At 40.2% G+C, this 19,209-nt stretch overlaps 3 protein-coding genes across 6 annotated transcripts in view; 1 reads left to right on the top strand and 2 right to left on the bottom strand.

Annotated features, from left to right (window-relative positions):
* Positions 1-547: 547 nt before the first annotated feature.
* Positions 548-12,456, bottom strand: LOC115108456 (methylcrotonoyl-CoA carboxylase subunit alpha, mitochondrial-like). Of its 4 annotated transcripts, none has more exons than XM_065009069.1 (19): positions 12,296-12,448; positions 10,765-10,808; positions 10,483-10,622; positions 10,295-10,390; positions 10,044-10,165; positions 9,466-9,613; positions 9,254-9,375; positions 9,053-9,164; positions 8,782-8,863; positions 8,442-8,569; positions 8,045-8,228; positions 6,433-6,542; positions 6,124-6,340; positions 5,916-6,002; positions 5,360-5,409; positions 5,116-5,253; positions 4,914-5,018; positions 4,477-4,548; positions 548-4,329 (listed from the first exon to the last, which is right to left on the bottom strand). In XM_065009069.1, exons 1-19 carry the CDS (start codon positions 12,379-12,381, stop codon positions 4,213-4,215), a joined length of 2,160 nt encoding a protein of 719 aa, XP_064865141.1. In that variant the 5' UTR covers positions 12,382-12,448; the 3' UTR covers positions 548-4,212. The 4 variants fall into 4 exon arrangements, with proteins under 4 accessions (XP_064865141.1, XP_029488668.1, XP_029488669.1 ...); XM_029632808.2 differs by lacking the exon at positions 12,296-12,448 and adding an exon at positions 11,455-11,789; XM_029632809.2 differs by lacking the exon at positions 12,296-12,448 and adding an exon at positions 11,609-11,788.
* LOC115108458 (kininogen-like) overlaps positions 11,022-19,209 on the top strand; it is a 10,604-nt gene continuing 2,416 nt past the window's right edge. The window contains exons 1-2 of the mRNA XM_029632813.2: positions 11,022-11,169; positions 18,809-19,133. Coding sequence (XP_029488673.1) covers positions 18,924-19,133 — 210 coding nt within the window. The 5' untranslated portion in view covers positions 11,022-11,169; positions 18,809-18,923. The remainder of the gene's footprint in view (positions 11,170-18,808; positions 19,134-19,209) is intronic.
* On the bottom strand, positions 14,455-17,655 carry LOC115108459 (lysosome-associated membrane glycoprotein 3-like). The gene is made up of 6 exons (XM_029632814.2): positions 17,485-17,655; positions 16,906-17,129; positions 16,499-16,624; positions 16,135-16,189; positions 15,840-16,013; positions 14,455-14,936 (listed from the first exon to the last, which is right to left on the bottom strand). Exons 1-6 carry the CDS (start codon positions 17,552-17,554, stop codon positions 14,794-14,796), a joined length of 792 nt encoding a protein of 263 aa, XP_029488674.1. The 5' UTR covers positions 17,555-17,655; the 3' UTR covers positions 14,455-14,793.

The following is a 19,209-nucleotide window of genomic DNA, read 5'->3' as shown; positions in this document are numbered from 1 at the left end:
TGGTCCCCCCAAAAATTGTCACCTAATTTTAACATTTTGTCATAAAAAGCACATGTTCAACTTCCCATCAAGAGGTTAAATAAAGAAATTACTATAGTAAGTGCCAAATAAAGTATCGGGGGAGGGCAATTGAATGCAGGCTTCACACACGCACATACAGTGGGGCAAAAAAGTATTTAGTCAGCCTCCAATTGTGCACGTTCTCCCACTTAAAAAGATGAGGCCTGTAATTGTCATCATAGGTAAACTTCAACTATGACAGACAAAATGAGAAAAAAAATCCAGAAAATCACATTGTAGGATTTTTTATGAATTTATTTGCAAATTATGGTGGAAAATACGTATTTGGTCAATAAACAAAAGTTTCCACCATAATTTGCAAATAAATTCATAAAAAATCCTACAATGTAATTTTCTGGATTTTTTTCCTTCTCATTTTGTCTGTCATTAGTTGAAGTTTACCTATGATGACAATTACAGGCCTCATCTTTTTAAGTGGGAGAACGTGCACAATTGGTGGCTGACTAAATACTTTTTTGCCCCACTGTATATACATAAAAAAAAAAAAACATTTCTAGCCTCTACATAACAGGGTTGATGTGTTCTTCTCAACACTCAGTTTTCACCACAAAACACCAGATAATGGCCCCCCCAAAAATAAAGGAACAGTTTCACCATATTAAAGGGAAAATTCACTCAAACTTTTTTATTTGAATGAATCACTGATAATTATAAATTATTTTCAGAAATGCAAAGCAACTAAATAAGTAGGGCTTTACAATGATGGTAAAACTTGGAGAAATATTCAGGTTAAGTGGGTTAAAATCATCTTAGAGGGTGCAGAGGGACATGTCAAAATGCTTAATTTTGGTCTTTAAGTCTATTAAAATCTGATTTTATTGAATTTTCCATGTGGTCTATATTAAAGGGCACTTCATTTAATATTACAGGCTTTAGAATTTAATATTGGTGCACAATTTCTACTTAGAATATCAAAGGGTCACAAAAGGTACTCTTTTCGTGGAACAACCCAGATATGAAATAATAGCTGCCAAGATGACATAAAATAGCTTTCACATCTAGTTGTTTTCAAAGCCACATTGTTTTTGTTTGCCTTTCACTAATCATTGCCTATCATTTGAATCATGTTTTTTTATTTAATTTGTTAGTCTTTTCCCCCCTCTTACTAACCACTTGTTAATGTTTGTATTTATTTCCATCATATTACTGGTAATAGGGCAGGCGAGAGAACCTCACGGACTGAATGCAACTGCTTTTGCTCTCTGTATTCTCTTTAGCTTTTGGGGCCTTTTAGCCCACAATAATGGAAATGTCTGAGTCCAGAGGGTCATTGAGCCAACCATTTTAAACTTGCTAACAATGACAGTGACATTATGCACATCAGCATACATATTTATTCGAATATTGCCGAGATACATAATCATGGGATTTTATATGGTTACTATTTTTAGCCGTTACATACCTCTCAGTAGCTTGAAATGGGAGACACTTGTCCAAGAAGTCAGTGGAGCTTGATATTTATTTGCATGGTACCAATATTCGTAATTATATCTGGCACTACTATTGATCATGGTCAGCATTGGTCATATCTGATGGATTGTACTTGTTTGCTACTCAGTTTTGATATAAATGCAGCATCTTGTTCAGATTGTCACATTTCAATTTCAATCAATTTATGAAGGCAATATGGATACATCTCTACAAGGACACTGATGTGAAGTCAGCTGTTTGTTTTTCTTGATCATGTTCATTGAAGAAAAAAGGTATGTTATTGTACTCCTGTCAGTGAAATGGTTGATGTTTAAAGCAAATTCTATTTATGGAATAAATGTTTTTAAAAAGCATGTAACTTTTGTCCTTTCCAGCAGAATGTGTATGCAACAAATGTTGACACACACTACTTGACCATTCGATAGCACTAGCATAGTGTCGTGTCTTTGGCTATGCCGGATTATGTGATATGACTTGCTATTCTATAAAATAATTTCTCCGTAATTAATATTACCTGATTGAGCTAATCATGTAAATGTAATTAGCTAGAGTCGGGCACCACAAAATAATATTTATAGAGCTGTTATCTTCCAAATACTCTTAAAGACCTAGTAATATTTTACATCCATAGCAGTCGATATCAATCGTCAACTCAATTCAGTCTCATCTGAAAGTTGTAAATTGTTGAATCCGCAATACAAAAGTGTTTATTTACTAAATACCTAACTAATCACACAACTCACATACTCACAATTAATCATAACTTGATTACAAATTACGTCATAAAGGAAAACGTCCCTAGCGGGCGGAACGGATATGACAACTTGTTACACAAAGGAAAAGGGGATGGGTTGAGTGAAAGAGCGTGAGACTGAGGAACAAAGGGAAAAAGCTGTGCTACTGTATTTACAATATCTTATCTAATCTAAATTACCACCCATTTGAAAAGGGAAATGCAATAAATATTTACTCTGAGCTGCACTTCAGTAGGTTGGTGGTAGATGGAAGACCGTGTTGCCAAACCGAGTCCTCTGGTTGTCAATTGGCTGTTGTAGTAACGTCGTTGTGTGGTAGACGGGATACTCTTGTCTGTTCCTTCCTAACCTGCTGTTGCTAACTCAACGGCTAGGAGGTATCACTTCTGTAGTGAATAAGAGTTCAAAGTTCATACCATTCGCAACCAAAGCTCACGCTGATGTTGGCTTCATTCTGTAGTTCTGAACCATTCTGACATAGGACTGTCGTCAAGGCTTTATATAGGAAGGGAGAAGAGGGCGTGTTTTATAGCCCATGTCCCTTCAGAGGCGGGCCACTGATTGAGCAGCCCTATCTTATGAAAATCCAAATCTCTCATTTTAGAAGCTAAAATCACATTTCATCCCATCACAATTTCATGTGAATCCGATAACTCTGTGTAGACTTTCCACTGTAGTTTGTCATCTTATCATTGAGAATGTCTGCTGACAACCGAACTGACATATTCATTAAGTACCACCGCATTTGTTCAGATTACCAGAATATAGTTCATTCACCCCCCCCCACCTACTGATGTTCCCAGAATCTCTGTTAACCAAAGGTTTTTTAAATGTAGGGTAGAGAGGAAACAGGAGGAGGTATTTATGACTGTCATAAATCTATCCCCCAGGCCAACGTCATGACAATTAGTAATATACCTCTATACAGCTACAAAAAAAGACAGGATATTGAGTTTCTCTATGAAATGATCTTTTAGAAAAAAATTATTTGGCAACACTCCGCTAATTACAAAGGGAACACATCGATGACAGCACACAGGTTAGCAGACATAACTTACCACAAACAAGTTGTCAGGAGTGTGTGCTTGGGGGGATTCAACACTTCATAACCCTGACTGATTTCAGCACCAACCTTCTCTCAAATTGGTTGTTTAATGATAGGTCATCTCTTCCATGGTATTAGTTTTATGGGCTAAAGTAACCAATACAAGTTAGGCCTGTCAGGGGAGGCAGTTATCGGTGAATAACCCTTATTGTAATTTCACATCCTGGATTGAATCTGAATCATATGAGATGTAGCTAGGCTCCCAAAATGTTGCCCTAGGTCTGGGATTTCCAAGACTAAAATGTAGCCTGAGTGCCAATCTGTTTGTGATATCATGCCAAGTTGACAAGGAGTACAAACAGATCTGGGACCAGGCTATAGAAGATGTGGCAGCATGTACAAAACTGAAGCTAGAAGAAAATTGCCTGGCTACCCAAATTCCTTGCTCTGGCCAAATGCGACGCCATGCCCTTCTCCACAATGTGTCGATCTGAGTAACTCCCCGAATAGAAATCCATTCTAGACCATCTAATTGGTCCCAGAAACTGATGGTAAAGTGGCATTTTGAAAATTCTGATTGGTTAGAGAAGAACCAATCACTGACTTTTTTTTTTACATCACCCTTCATTTTGACAACACCACAAACGACTTCAATGATGGCAGTCTGCAAAGAGAAAACTGCAAGAGGAGAATAGTACGAAAGCCAGACTTCTACACAGCCATCAGAAAATTTGGATTAGAAAAAAAACCTAAGCAAATATACCAGTATTGTTAAATATCGACACATTTCTGCCACAAAACATGAAGGCAACTGTACAGTGTTCCCTTAGGATTGTACATTTGATTTCTACAGTAACTTAGTCTCAAAGTTCACAAATAAATATTCACACGAGGATTAGATTATTCTTCCTCAGCGGCCTCCTCAAACTCTACCAGGGCTGCGTGTCGGTTGGCCTGGGAGCCATCCTTGAAAAACACCTTCTTGATGACTCCAGCTTTGGGTGCTCGGATGATGTGCTGCAGAAAGAGAGAATACTCTGAGGACCCATAGTTCATTTAGAGCCCAATGTGAGTGATAAGTGGGTGGCTACAGAGTTAGAAAAGTCTGTGTGTGTGTGTAGTATTGGGAGTGGAATCCTCCCAGTGCCTGAAATGTCAGCTCACCTCCATTTTCATGGCATTCATCACCATCAAGGAGTCTCCCATCTGCACTGTGTCTCCTGCCTTCACCAGCACCTGGAATAAAGATGAGATCATATTAAGGATCTTCCCTATCAATTCTAAATGGCCCTGTTAATGTTAGGACAGAGAAGTCTGTGTGGCCACATTCTGTTTTTCCATTGCAACTGACATTTATCAATTGGCACGTCTGAACGATTCACACCATGTCATCAACAGGAGGTATAGATTAAATCATTTTCCGACATTAGCCACTAAGTGAGCTAATGAGAGATATCCCATGAATCAGCATGCCTGACCATCTGGCAGGAAACCACAGCAACATATTAAAGATCAGTCAGAGTGGCTGGGTCAGCTTTTCTAGACAGATACATTATGGCGGTGAGAGAGACAGCAATGAGAAGAGATCTGTAATTTATTACCTTCTCAATGGTCCCAGTCATGGGTGCCACAGCTCCTCCCTGTGCTCCTGTGCTCACACCAGCCAGGAACTTGGGCACTGGAATGCTCACCTCCGCACTACCCTCCTGATGGGGAGGAGAGGGTGGGTTGGAGGAGAGGGTGGCTTAGAGGACCTAAGGTACCCTGATATGGAGAACATGTGTTCCAGAGGAGGAGACTTACCATAGAGAAGAGGTGTACTGTGTTATCCAAGATGACCAGTTTGGGCCGGGACTTCACCCCGTTCACAGAGCAGTGCAGGAATGATGTCTGTCCCTCTGTCTCCACCTCCCCTGACACCTGGAACACTTCCCCTCCAATCTGAGGAAGGAGACAAAACACATCAGCCGCAGGAAATCATGTTTGGGTATGTTCAACCTTTTCCATTAGACATTTTTACAACACTCAGTACCCACAGAACATGTACCTCCATAGAGTAGGTCCCATCTGGATTATATGTAACCGTTAATTCCACTTCTGCACAGAAAAAAAACATTCCACAGAACTTTAACAGTCTTTTTTCTCTGCCACTTGATTCATGGAAGACTTGCCTTCATAAAAAATGCATGTGTCCTGTTCAAATTACTTTATGTATGAATAACTTTTCCGACATAAATTCCACGTCACAAGTAAACAAAAAGCAGATTAACAGTACTTAAAGGACAAAAAGTACTTTTTTCTCCGTATTCAATCAATATTTTCAGCAACAGTGAAACATGAGGATGAGAGAGACTAACTTTGCCATAAGGACTGCTGAATGTTTCATTATAGTGAGGAGATGGTATTAAGATGGGTTCACTTATAGTCTGGACGGAATCAGACACACTAATCAATGTCATTAGTGAGGTCTAGGAGAAACAAGAATGAGGTCTAGGAGGCCTGGCTGGGCTCCTCATCAACACAAGACTGAGTGAAGAGCATTTCAATCAAACCAAGGTCTACTGGCTGCTTCCTCTGAGCTATTGAAGGAGGTTTGGACTCACTAGTTTCACCCAGCTGGAGCGTCATATTCCTACTATATAGGATGTTCACCCTCCTGCCGTTACTGGAGGCAAAAGGAGAGAAGGGATCTGCGACAGGAGAAAAGAACAGACAGTTTAAGGTATCCTCCAACAGACAACAACACTTTTTCAGGCAGTTGTTGTATAGCTCTCAGCGATCTGTAGACAGGCCTGTGTTGTTATTCCTCACCGTTGGACTGGTCTCTGAAGGTTCGAGTGCTGGCCCTCTCTCTGAGCAGCAGGCCCAGGGCAGCCTGACACAGTGTTGCCCTGGAGGGAGGGCTGGGCTTGGGGAACAGCTGCTCATAGTGCTGGGGGATGAAGCTGGTGGTCACATTCCCTGCCTCAAACTCTGGGTGGCCAGACAGACTCAGCAGGAAGTCAATATTGGTGTTGAGGCCTACAATCTGCCGGGATCAGTGGTCAATCAATCAACAGTTACGAAACAGAAATACGCAGTGGGATGTGTCCAGTATGTGTATAATGTTAATACTCTTACGTTGTACTGACGTAAGCAGTATCTGAGCTTCCTCAGAGCAGCAGAGCGGTCCTCTCCCCACACCACCAGTTTAGCGATCATGGGGTCGTAGTGGGCTGACACTTCATCTCCTGAGAACACAGACAGGTACATAATCATGTGGATATATCAACTAGAGGTCGACCGATTAACCAGCATGGCCGATTAATTAGGGCCGATTTCAAGTTTTCATAACAATCGGTAATTGGCATTTTTGGCTGCCGATTACATTGCATTCCATGAGGAAACTGCGTGGCAGGCTGACCACCTGTTACGCGAGTGCAGCAAGGAGACAAGGTAAGTTGCTAGCTAGCATTAAACTTCTCTTATAAAAACAATCAATTTTAACATAATCACTAGTTAACTACACATGGTTGATGATATTACTAGGTTAACTAGCTTGTCCTGCGTTGCATATAATCAATGCGGTGCCTGTTAATTTATCATCGAATCACTGCCTACTTCGCCAAACGGGTGATGATTTAAGCGCATTCTCGGAAAAAACACAATTGTTGTATCTAACCATAAACATCAATGCCTTTCTTAAAATCAATACACAGAAGTATATATTTTTAAAACCTGAATATTTAGTTAAGATAAATTAATATTAGCAGGCAATATTAATTAACTAGGGAAATTGTGTCACTTCTCTTGCGTTCATTGCACGCAGAGTCAGGGTATATGCAACAGTTTGGGCCGCCTGGCTAGTTGCGAACTAATTTGCCAGAATTTTACATAATTATGACATAACATTTAAGGTTGTGCAATGTAACAGCAATATTTAGACTTAGGGTTGCTGCCCGTTTGAAAAAATACGTAACGGTTCCGTATTTCTCTGAAAGAAAAAACGTTTTGTTTTTGAAATTATAGTTTACGGATTTGACCATATTAATGGCCAACGGCTCGTATTCCTATGTTTATTATATTATAATTAAGTCTGATTCAATAGAGCCGTCTGACTGAGCGTTTGACAGCAGCTCTTAGCAATGCTTGCTTCACAGCGCTGTTTATGACTTCAAGCCTATCAACTCCTGATATTAGGCTGGCAATATTAGAGTGCCTATTAGAACATCCAATAGTCAAAGGTATATGAAATACAAATGGTATAGAGAGAAATAGTTGACGCGTCATAATTCCTATAATAACTACAACCTAAAACTTCTTAACTGGGAATATTGAACCACCAGCTTTCATATGTTCTCATGTTCTGAGCAAGGAACTTAAACGTTAGCTTTTTTACATGGCACATTGCACTTTTACCTTCTCCAACACTGTGTTTTGCATTATTTAAACCAAATTGAGCATGTTTCACTTTTTATTTGAGACTAAATAGATTTTATTTATGTATTATATTAAGTTAAAATAAGTGTTCATTGAGTATTGTTGTAATTGTCATTATTACAAATATATATATATATAAAAATAACAATATTGTCTGATTAATCGGTATCTGCTTTTTTTTTGGTCCTCCAATAATCGGTATCGGTATCAGTGTCGAAAAGTCATAATCGGTCGACCTCTAATATCAACAGTACTGTCTGACAGCTGTGTTAAATAGGTGTAAGTAGGTCCAGGTGAACTGGGTGTACTGTACCTTCCCTGACGCCTGTCTCGATGCGTGTGCACTCGTCTGCCAGGGGTATAGACAGATGAAGGAGGGGTCCTGCCCCAGGGAGGAAGTCGTTGTTGGGGTCCTCAGCGTATATCCTGGCCTCAAACGAATGGCCCATCAGTTCTATCTCCTCCTGCAGGAGGGGCAGCCTCTCGCCTGCAGCCACCTGAGAGACAAGTGAGAAGAGTACACAAATGTCAGGGTGGTGCGTTTACAAATTGTTAACCAGATCTATATTCAGATTGAAATCCTGCTATCTCTGTGATTATGTGAGATTATGAGGCCCTCTAAAAGAGCTAATAAATACACTCAACATATTACAACACATTGATGTCCCCAACACCCCCCTTCTGTTGGCATTCCTCTCCCTCTTTCTTACCCTGAGCTGCCACTCCACCAGGTCAGTACCAGTGATCATCTCAGACACAGGGTGCTCCACCTGCAGACGCGTGTTCATCTCCATGAAGAAGAAGTTGTGCTGTGCATCCATGATGAACTCCACAGTGCCTGCATATAGACAGGGACATACATGTGGTTGGTACACCAGTGCACAGGATGGTGCAAAGCAAACAGGTGTTACAACAGAATATCTTTTTCACACCCTCTAGTGGTTGAGTGTTCAATGCCCCAAAAAAAGACAATGGAAATTGAGGACTCTGCATCCCAGCATGCAAAATATTAATTATTTGTGTAAGATTTGAGGTCAATTCTCTGTTCACCTGCTCCCACATAGTTGACGGCTTTGGCTGCTCTCACGGCTGCCTCACCCAGTTTCCGCCTCACGTCCTTGCTAATTCCAGGCTGCAAGCACAGGTGCAAACACAGAAACACTACAAATCATTAACACACACATACAGTCACACAGACTAGGGAGTGCAAAACACAGTGCATCAAGCCTCCTATCTAGCAGACAGCCATTCACACAGGAAACCAAGACATGTTGTGGTGCTGAGAGCAAAATTATGGTGGTAGCTGTATCATAGCACTTACACCTGGTGCTTCCTCAATGATCTTCTGGTGCCTTCTCTGCACGCTGCAATCCCGCTCAAACAGGTAGACAGCATTTCCATGCTGGTCCCCAAAAACCTGGACCTCCACATGTCTGGTGAGTGAAGGAAGATCTGTCACAATATCTAAACAGGGGTGTAGTCTGAACCTTAAACATAAATAGATACAGTCTCTTCTACATACCTGGGGTCCTCTACAAATTTCTCCACTAGCATGACATCATCATTGAAGGACTTGCGAGCCTCTCGTCTCGCAGACTCAAGCTGCTCATGGAAGTCTTCAGCGGTGTGTGCAATGCGCATTCCCTAGATAAACCAATCACAACCGTAGGAGCCTTAAGACACAAACACTATCATTCCATGAAACAATCCTTTCTGTGTGTGCATCTTACTTACTTTACCACCCCCGCCACGCACAGCCTTTATCATCACTGGGTAGCCTATCCTGACAGCCTCAGCTTGGAGCTTCTCATCCGATTGGTCCTCTCCGTGGTAACCCTCGATGATAGGAACACCCGCAGCTGACATTATGTATTTTGATGTACTAGGAAAAATAAATAGATTTCTAAGATGTAACTTTTGAATAACTAGTATTCAAATCAGACTTACAACATACAACACTGAAAAGTGACTTTAAAGAGAAGTCATTCATTGGCCACGCCCACCACATCCCCCTCACTAACTTTACAACTGCTGCTAAAAAATATCCTAGGGGACACACTGTCATTTAAAAGGTAGAGACAGCAAAATAAAGTTCCCACAAGCAGCCCCGCAGATATTGAGATGAGCGAGATGCAACACAGTCACACAGTATCTGTGCATGTTCACGGGTTTGCTTCACACTGTTACTGCACCAACACAGCAGAGACGTTGTGCCTCGCGCTTCAACACTCTTAGTTGTTGAGGAAATTGACCCACTATGCCGTTTACTTTCTGCATCCATGTCATATCGCTGAGTCTACCTTTAACTATACCTTTTGATACCCATGTCTCTGATAGCAGATGATGGAGGGCCAATAAAGATGATACCCTCCTGTTTGCATGCCTCAGCAAACTCTGTGTTCTCTGACAGGAAGCCATATCCTGGGTGGACAGCCTATAACAAAAACACCATTCATAAACATAAACGTATTCGTCAGATATAGTCTGAATTGTGACTTTGAGAAACTGGGGATTGCCATAATGAATGAGTACTGTAAATACAATACTGCACTTGACATCATACATGCGATCCAGATCTCTTGGCAACCTCCATGACTTTCTCCATGGACAAGTAACTCTGCTGGGACGCGGCTGGCCCAATGTTATAGGCCTCATCTGCCTAAGAAACATGAGAAGCCCCATAAATACAGCTGCATCTACAAACATATACTGACAGAGGGGTCAAAGTTTCAACCTTTAGCCTTGACATACCATGGCCACATGCATGGAATGACGATCTGCATCACTGTATACTGCCACAGAGCGCACACCCATCTTCTTTGCTGTTCGCATCACACGGCAGGCGATTTCTCCTCTGTTGGCAATGAGGACTTTTTCTATCCTGCCTTGCCCTAGAGGGAAAGAGACCTGAGGTATGAGTGATGATGTAAAGTATACTAATCGAGACAACTACAATGCTTCCTCTGAAGTTCAATCTACATGGCGATTAATAACTTCACAAAGAGATATTCAATATTGCTCCATGTAACTTACCAATTGAGGCAAACCGCACAAATCCTTTGGTCCATATCAATTTCCTAAGATGAGATAATAAAAGAACATTGCAGGACATGGACCTTGATGGTTGAAAAGGTCATGTAAAGAGAGCACGTTGTTACAGCTGTTTACATCAATGAATGGCTTTCAAGGGCATGCTAACTGTACCATGTACTGAAGAGCAGTTTGTTTGTCCACAGCTGGCTAACACTCGTATTCATAATGATCATTGCTCAAATATGATAACTAGTTGATATAGAGCTAAATGCATTAAATTAACTGCCCATCGTTTTGGAAACAAAACATTTAACCGTTCAACTGGTTAACTACCTAGCTGTTATGCTAAGTTAGCCAGCCAGCTACCTTTATTTAACCAGAATCGGTGGATAATTTTTAAGAAAGGTAAGTAGTCTAGTTAGCCATGTTGACACACACACAACATATGGCTTAATCGTTTTGGCCAACATGTGCTAAGGTTGTTTAAACATTTTAACACTAACGTTAGCTAGCGTCAAGAAGCAAACGAGCTACAATCTTGCGCGTTGGGTTTGCTGACTAGCTAGCTAGCCAACTGTCTTGACAGAAAACTATCGACATCTTCTAATCTTAGCAGTTTATCTATTCAAAATAGCTAACATGCAGTTATCGTAAACATAACACAACATATGACAAGCATTATCGACTTACTGTTGAAATATTCTTAAACCCTGTAGGGTTTGAACATTCAGGACAGAAGCCATGTGAAGTTAACGTTTGCAGTCTAAACAGTCAGTAGCTGGCTAACGCGTTAGCTGAATAAGAAAATAAGCGTTTGCCTTTCAAATATATTATTTCGATTTACCATTTAAAATGTAGCTGGTTAAGATACTGCAATTTACAATACGTATTATCAACTAAAGTTGATCGGTGGAAATGGTATTATATGAAACTATAGGCCGAAACATGCTTAGTTTGGTGAAAATCGCTACAAAGTGACGTAAACGACTAAATTCAATGTGCTGCGTGCTTCTCTCTTGTGGACGCGTAGGATGATCAACCAATAGAAAATGCCGAGACAGGGGCGGGGCAGAGAGGAAGAGGCAAAGCAAGACGTTTGACCAAATAGCAGAAGTTAATGCGAGTGTAGCGAAATGCTTGTGCTTCTAGTTCCGACCATTCAGTAATATTTAACAAACAATTTCACAACAACTACCTTATACACACAAGTGTAAAGGAATTAATAGAAATAAGTACATATAAATATATGAATGAGCGATGGCCGAATGTCATAGGCAAGATGCAGTAGATGGTATAGAGTACAGTATATACAGTAATGTAGGGTATGTAACCATTATAATGTGCCATTGTTTAAAGTGGCTAGTGATACATGTATTACATCCAATTTTTTATTATTAAAGTGGCTAGAGATTTGAGTCAGTATGTTGGCAGCAGCCACTCAATGTTAGTGATGGCTGTTTAACAGTTTGATGGCCTTGAGATAGAAGCTGTTTTTCAGTCTTGGTCCCCACTTTAATGCACCTGTACTGACCTCGCCTTCTGGATGATAGCGGGGTGAACAGGCAGTGGCTCGGGTGGTTGTTGTCCTTGATGATCTTTTTGGCCTTCCTGTGACATCGGGTGGTGTAGGTGTCCTGGAGGGCAGGTAGTTTGCCCCTGGTGATGCGTTGTGCAGACCTCACTACCCTCTGGAGAGCCTTACGGTTATGGGCGGGGCAGTTGCCGTACCAGGCGGTGATACAGCCCGACAGGATGCTTTCGATTGTGCATCTGTAAAAGTTTGTTAGTGTTTTTGGTGACAAGCCAAATTTCTTCAGCTTCCTGAGGTTGAAGAGGCGCTGCTGCGCCTTCTTCACCATGCTGTCTGGGTGGGTGGACCATTTCAGTTTGTCCGTAATGTGTACGCAGAGGAACTTAAAACTTTCCACCCTCTTCACTACTGTTCCGTCGATGTGGATAGTGGGGTGCTCCCTCTGCTGTTTCCTGAAGTCCACGATCATCTTTGTTTTGTTGACATTGAGTTTGAGGTTATTTTCCTGACATCAAACTCCGAGGGCCCTCACCTCCTCCCTGTAGGCCGTCTCGTTGTTGTTGGTAATCAAGTTTACCACTGTAGTGCCACAGAACAACGTTAGTTACGACACATATTTCTGACAAATAAGCACACAAAGTGAGGAATTTTTGTATGGAGGTCAATGAGCTTGTCGAATTTGGTCAACTAAAAAAAAGTAATTGCTAATTTACTACGTGAGGCTTATTTGATATAATAGAAGTTTCGTAATGGTTAGGTTGTTACTCATGTACTGATATAAGTGGACGCACGGGGCATTTCATCAATTATACTTTATATCAGAGATGCACCAGTTGTTATACATAGATAGAGAACTCATCATGGATATAACCCGTTTTAAAATGGACATTACCGTTTAGGGCTTGCACCATTTTAAAGTAGTCAACTGGGTGGGGATTCCTATTAGTTAGGGGCAATCAGCTAATGTTGATGAAGGAAATTACCTAATTTAAAACGGAGAAAGCCTCAATGCCACTACCGATGCTGTCACAGACACCTTTAATGATACAGATTCAAAGATGAGTTCTATCTCTATGGTCTGTTGGTCACATGCATATCTGCCCTCTCATTGACTAAAATGATCCCACCTGATCTAGCCTCCTCCCGCCTGACTTCCATTTTTGAGGACATGTATTTTTCCATTGTTAGATCAGTAAATCGGCTATCTTTTCAATATTGTAAAGAATATTGTAAAGTTACAATATAATAGCTAATCTTGGGGCGTGGTGATCCAATAAGGAGAGGTCACAGTGTTGACACTTTGGAAGTACATTTTTTTGAGAGGTTCCAGACATAATTTCCACCATCTTGCAGGACAGCCACATAGGTAGGGGTGGGCTTGGTTGGCCCAGGCCTACCCACTGGGGAGCCAGGCCCACCCAATCAGTGACATATGCGCATTGAGGCATATGTCACTGTGCTTCTATGGCTAACAGTATAGCTTCAGTTCCTCTCCCCTACCTGGGCTTGAACCAGGGACCCTCTGTACACACCAACAACTGACACCCACAAAGCATCGTTAACCATCACGCCACAAAAGCCACGGCCCTTGCAGAGCAAGGGGAACAACTACTTCAGGTCTCAGAGCGAGTGACGTCACCCGATTGAAACGCTATTATTCACCACCGCTAACTAGCTAGCCATTTCACATCGGTTACATATGCACCATGCTACTGCCTACTTAATTTGTTCATTTAGCAAACAATTTAGCTCATAACCCAGTGCCTTTATCTCAGTCAGTATATTTGAGCTTTAATTAGCTTAAAAAATGCTAAATGTTTATCACGACCTCATTGCAAAATGTGTAGAATAGCAAGAGATTAGCTATAAAACTGCACATGTTCCTGTCTGCCCCATGGCAAAATTTGAAGAATTGCAGTAAATCAGCTTTAGAACGGCAATATTTCCTCTTTGCCCCATGGCAGGATGTGTAGAATTACAGGAAGTTCGCTTATTTTTTAAATAATAATGATGATTCTTTTGCAGGCCCACCCTCCAACAAATGTCTGGCTACGCTACTGTTACAGAATTAGCTCTTTTTGGACAGTGTGTTTTTATAATAAAGCATGCAAGAAATCTATACTTATATGTGAACTTGAAAATAATGAATTTCAATCGTGCTGGATAAAGCCACACTTTTAATAAGGGAATATGAGCACTCTTTAAACAAAATATAATTTCCCCCAAAAAATATAATTAGCATGCATCATGATTCAATTTGCTGACCATATTGGCTGATTATGATGGTAAACTTACAGAGTGTTTTCCTATAAGTATTAACCACATTCACATATTACTGTAATAATATTATTTCTATTTTCTTTGCAAACAGAATTAAATATTAAAAAACAACAATAAAAAGGTTCATATTGAGTCATGGATAAAAATACTAAAAAGCATCTAGGAAATACAAAACATGGCTATAAAAAGCATTCATGTTATGTTTGCATGAAGTCTTCTCAGATCCTGTCATAGCCAGCTTGTCTACGTTTGTTCCAGATGATCAGGAAGGTCAGGACAGCAATCAGGAGGAGTCCCACAACCGTGGCACCAATAATGATGGGGAAGATCCTCTTGTTGAAGTCAGCCCAGCACTCAACCTCTGAAATGCCATAGGGGGGACAAAATATATATATATATTGTTTATGAAACTTGAAAGGGAAAGAAAATCCTGCAATTTCAACAACTCAAAGACCAACATGAGCTTCCTGAAACTAGCTTCTTAAATACTGGTTCAAAGAAAAGACAAAATACCATTTCCCTAATACTCCAAAGGAATCACTACCCGAAAATCGTATTCATAGTACTTGGTCAACTTGAGGTCTGATCTCACTGACGTATAATACACGGAATAATAATTGACCTACTTATAATAACCTAACATGCAAATGAGACAGAAAGAGACCTAGGCTGTAACTATGACCCAGTAGACTGGGATGACTTGCTTGAAACCTTTCAGAGCTACTTGATGGCAACCAAACATAGACAGATGCAATTCAATATATTGAACAACACATATTTTACTCCACATAGACTGCATTTACTTGATAATAAGATAACTGACACATGTCTTAGATGTAGGATAAATACAGGAGATTTACTGCATATGTTATGGAGTTTTCCCTTCCTAGATCATAAAAAAAAAATATATCAGCAAAATGTATTAGAGCCAGAACTTCAAAATGACCCCAGGATGTGGTTAACTTTTTTTGCAAGTTTTTAAAAACTTTGTAAAGTAAATGTAATGTAAAAATAGAAGCACAGTATTGATTTTGTTTTGACTGATTCTGTTACATTTTACAATATTTTTTAAAATAATAATATTTAATCTGGATCTTAACACTTGGATAATTGTTTCTGAGGGGCCAAAACGGTAAAACATTACCTTTACAATATTACATTTAAAAGAGCATTATACCATAAATATGCTTACAGAAAAATAATAAACAGAAGGCTTTCGTAAATCATGAACGAAAAGGTCCGCAAAATGTAAAAATCGACATACCCTCTCCAAACTTCCCATTGGTGAGTTTGAAGGCTTGGAACTGAAGAGGCCCAAGCTTCACTCGAAGGTTTTCAGCCAGATGAAACTCGGTCTGAGAATTACACTTGAGGCTGTGGTCAGCGGCAGTTGGGAACAGCTTTTCATGTTCTATCACCCCAGGATAGTTTTTATTTCCTAATGGTGAAAGAATATGCTCAGCCTTGTTTTTCTAACAATGAAAAATCAGTTGAAAAATATCCATGCATTTTTTTTTCAAATCATGTGTCTAGTTGTGAGATCATGTTGGTCAACTCACCTTTGCTTGGTGCCAAATTAGCTCTGACCTTTGACACATAGGATATGTTCCCTTCCTGTGGGAGGAAAAATAGTTAATGATGTGCATTAAATAAATAAATCATAGTTTTTATTATAAGCCAAACATGCAAATCATCATGCAAATGCATTTGAATGAGTTTGCTTCTGCTCAGAGCCATATATAGATATCATGTATTGCTCTGCTTCTGATCGTTATATGGAACAGTTGTGGTCAACCTGTGATTATTCTTAGTTATCATCTCAGAGTCGGAGAGGAAAAAACTTGACCAGTTATAAGGTGATGTGGTCATATGCATTAGACATCACGTGTGGCATGAGAAGATGGGAAGTTTCTGAATTTGTACCTTTTCAAAGGTGAGATCCAGATAGCCTCCCTCTCCTACAATAGCCAGGGAAAGAACAGCCTCTTTTTGACCACATCTACCCGTAGCGAGGGTGGTGGAAGGGTCTAAGTTGAAATAGGAAGCTTTCTGAAAAAGGATCAACATACCATTGGATTGGAAAAGGACAAAAGCAATAGCAAACAAGTGATGATGTAGGAACAAGTAATTCTTGTTATAGATTTAGAGCTACTTAATAATATAGTATCATAATGAGTGTATGGTCGAACTCATGACCAAACATAGTAATGTGTATGAGAATGGCCTTTTTTTTTTTTCACGATTTAGGTGACAAACCACATGATGTCTCACCCCTGATAAAGAAGTGCTGAAACACAAACAAAAAGTGCTGAGAAAGTGATTGTCCCTACCTTCTTCTCAATAACTATGTACTCCACTCCCATGGAGACCTTGATGCATGGCTTGCCTGCGGTGTCATTCAGCACATAGTTTCCGGTGACAGGAGTGGTCTCTTTGGGCTGAAGAACAGGCTTCTCTGGGAGGCTTGATTGCTCGGTGGGCTCAGGGTTGTTTAGGCCAGACTCATCTGTGGTGATGATGGTCTGGTCTAATGCAGCAGTCATAAGGCTGTTTCCTGTGAAACGGTGTAGTGTGTGAAGTGTGAAGTGAAACAGTTTACAGAAACCATAAACCCAGGGCAACATTCACATGCACAATTACAGATCCCCCCTTAGGTTCATCTTATTTTTTACAATAAAATTAAATAAATAATTGTAAAAATGTGTTGAAGTAGCCATGATTATGTCTGTAAAATGTCATGCAATTTTACCTGCAATGATTTAGACTTTTTAAGAGTACACTTCTACTCTTTTCTAACATTATCTAAGAATCAAATTCAGATTCAAATGGCCTGCAGTATCAACTTATATCAGACTACCACTACCACCGAATAGATTAGACATGATTAGATAGAGGTGCATGCAACTCACCCATTATGATCGCAACCAGTAGAACAAGTATTGTTTCACGATGCATGTTGTTTCTGAGTTTCTCTGTCATCTTCTGTGTTCAGTTGAGTATTTGTGTTGTGACCAAATGTATGAGGTGTGATATGGGGAATTCATCTCCAGACGACCAAAACGCCTTGTTCAAGAGATGAGTGCCTTCAGGGGGAGGGGCAAAGAGGGTTTTCTTTTTAAATGATTTAGGAGCTATCTTTAAATAGCTGATATACCCTATATGATGTGACTAACTTTACCTTGTGCTGTTGCAGGTCAGATATCTTGTTATTTGTGTCTACTCAACTCTTTATCTAAAAAGATAGCGTTAAAGTAGGTTGGTTCAAAGGACATGTTGATTGAGCAGTTTCTATGACAATTACTTGTTTGAATTAATCCTGAGTTACAGGCTTTAGCCTCTAAATTGAAAATATGGGGAACATTTTTTCTATTGGTTTATCAAAGATTGTATTTGTATCATACCTGGACCATGATGCCTTTATACACTGATTCTATGATTGGTTCATGTTTATTGCACCGGAGCTGTGGTTGGATTCTGGGAATGGCTGCGCTGCTGGGGAAATCAAACTGTGTGTTAGCAGGCATTGGATGCATTTAGGGTCAAAGGTAGGGAGGGACAAAGTATCACCTAAAATACACATTACTGCAGCAATGTGTCAATGCAAGTCAGGATTAATTTTGGATTGACAAACTGACAAGCATTTTTGGAAAGGGTCATGTTCACCCATCCAAGTACTTTATAATGGGAGAGAGGTTGTCCTATTGCCTTCCATTTACATCTTAATAACACGGACTTCTACTATTGTATTACCTTCTGACACACACTAATACTAAAGTAATATGTATGTTTACTTTAGAGATAAAACATTTGTTTTCGTTAGACCAAAAAGTTTTGATAAAGTCATGAAGTGGCTATTTATTACAGGAAATGAATTTGTGATGTTTCATTTGACCAGCACATTCACAGAGACGTTCAAGGTTTTATTCCATAAATTATAGAGGAGACAGGACAATAAACCCTCCCCAGGCAGTTGACTCCTTGATAGATCTTTTGAGATGGGTAAAGAAAACAAACTGGTGTCACAACAAGTGACTGTAGAAGGATAATATGATTTATAACATGTCCATCATTTTTCTTGTATGCCATAAACTCTCCACAACTCAGAGACAGATATAGATTTTTCAAAGAATGCAGGCATGGTGGTGACAGCAGATAAGTAAACATTTACTCTGTTGTCACTGGGACTACCTGGATGCCTTTCTGATTGTGCACTGTCTCATTTTATTTGAACAGGTCTGTGTAGGCGAATAGACTACAGCCAATCATTTCAGAGGTAGGAGTCCAGTAAGGAACGAGATCTGGTCTCACATTTCCTTCTCTCCGGACCTGGGACATACATGTCTTTGTTATGAAGCTGGGAGTGAGGCTATGTGTGCTGGTGATCTCTCTCCAGCTTTGGGCTCTAGGACAGAGGCAGGAGCTTGAGCTAGAGCAGGTCCTTGTGTTCTGTGATGACAAAGACGTGGAGGCAGCTGTGGACTTGGCCCTTGTCAAGTACAATGAGAAGCTTCCTTATGGAAATCAACTAGCACTCTACCAGATTCTGGAGGCCTCAACGGTAGGTGACATATTGAGAACATTGTTATTTATATTTAGTTATTTATCCAGTCCTTTTTGTATACATCTTGAGTTCA

The sequence above is a fragment of the Oncorhynchus nerka genome, linkage group LG24, assembly GCF_034236695.1.
Source record: "Oncorhynchus nerka isolate Pitt River linkage group LG24, Oner_Uvic_2.0, whole genome shotgun sequence".
Classification (NCBI taxonomy): Eukaryota; Metazoa; Chordata; class Actinopteri; order Salmoniformes; family Salmonidae; genus Oncorhynchus; species Oncorhynchus nerka.
The sequence above is the reverse complement of the archived record's forward strand: the minus strand, read 5'-3'. Positions and strand labels throughout refer to the sequence as shown.

What these genes read in the sequence shown, in the direction of transcription:
- LOC115108456 (XM_065009069.1), bottom strand. Translation starts at nt 12,381, where the DNA reads ATGTCACAGGAAGGCCAAAAAGATCATCAAGGACAACAACCACCCGAG. An exon ending in TGTGCGGTTTGCCTCAATTG is followed by an intron (nt 10,623 to 10,764) that starts GTAAGTTACATG and finishes CTTTCCCTCTAG; the next exon opens with GGCAAGGCAGGATAGAAAAA. An exon ending in GCTCCAGCTGGGTGAAACTA is followed by an intron (nt 5,410 to 5,915) that starts GTGAGTCCAAAC and finishes TTTTCTGTGCAG; the next exon opens with AAGTGGAATTAACGGTTACA.
- LOC115108459 (XM_029632814.2), bottom strand. Translation starts at nt 17,554, where the DNA reads ATGACAGAGAAACTCAGAAACAACATGCATCGTGAAACAATACTTGTT. An exon ending in ACATAGTTATTGAGAAGAAG is followed by an intron (nt 16,625 to 16,905) that starts GTAGGGACAATC and finishes ATCCTTTTTCAG; the next exon opens with AAAGCTTCCTATTTCAACTT. An exon ending in CAATGGGAAGTTTGGAGAGG is followed by an intron (nt 14,937 to 15,839) that starts GTATGTCGATTT and finishes ATGGCATTTCAG; the next exon opens with AGGTTGAGTGCTGGGCTGAC.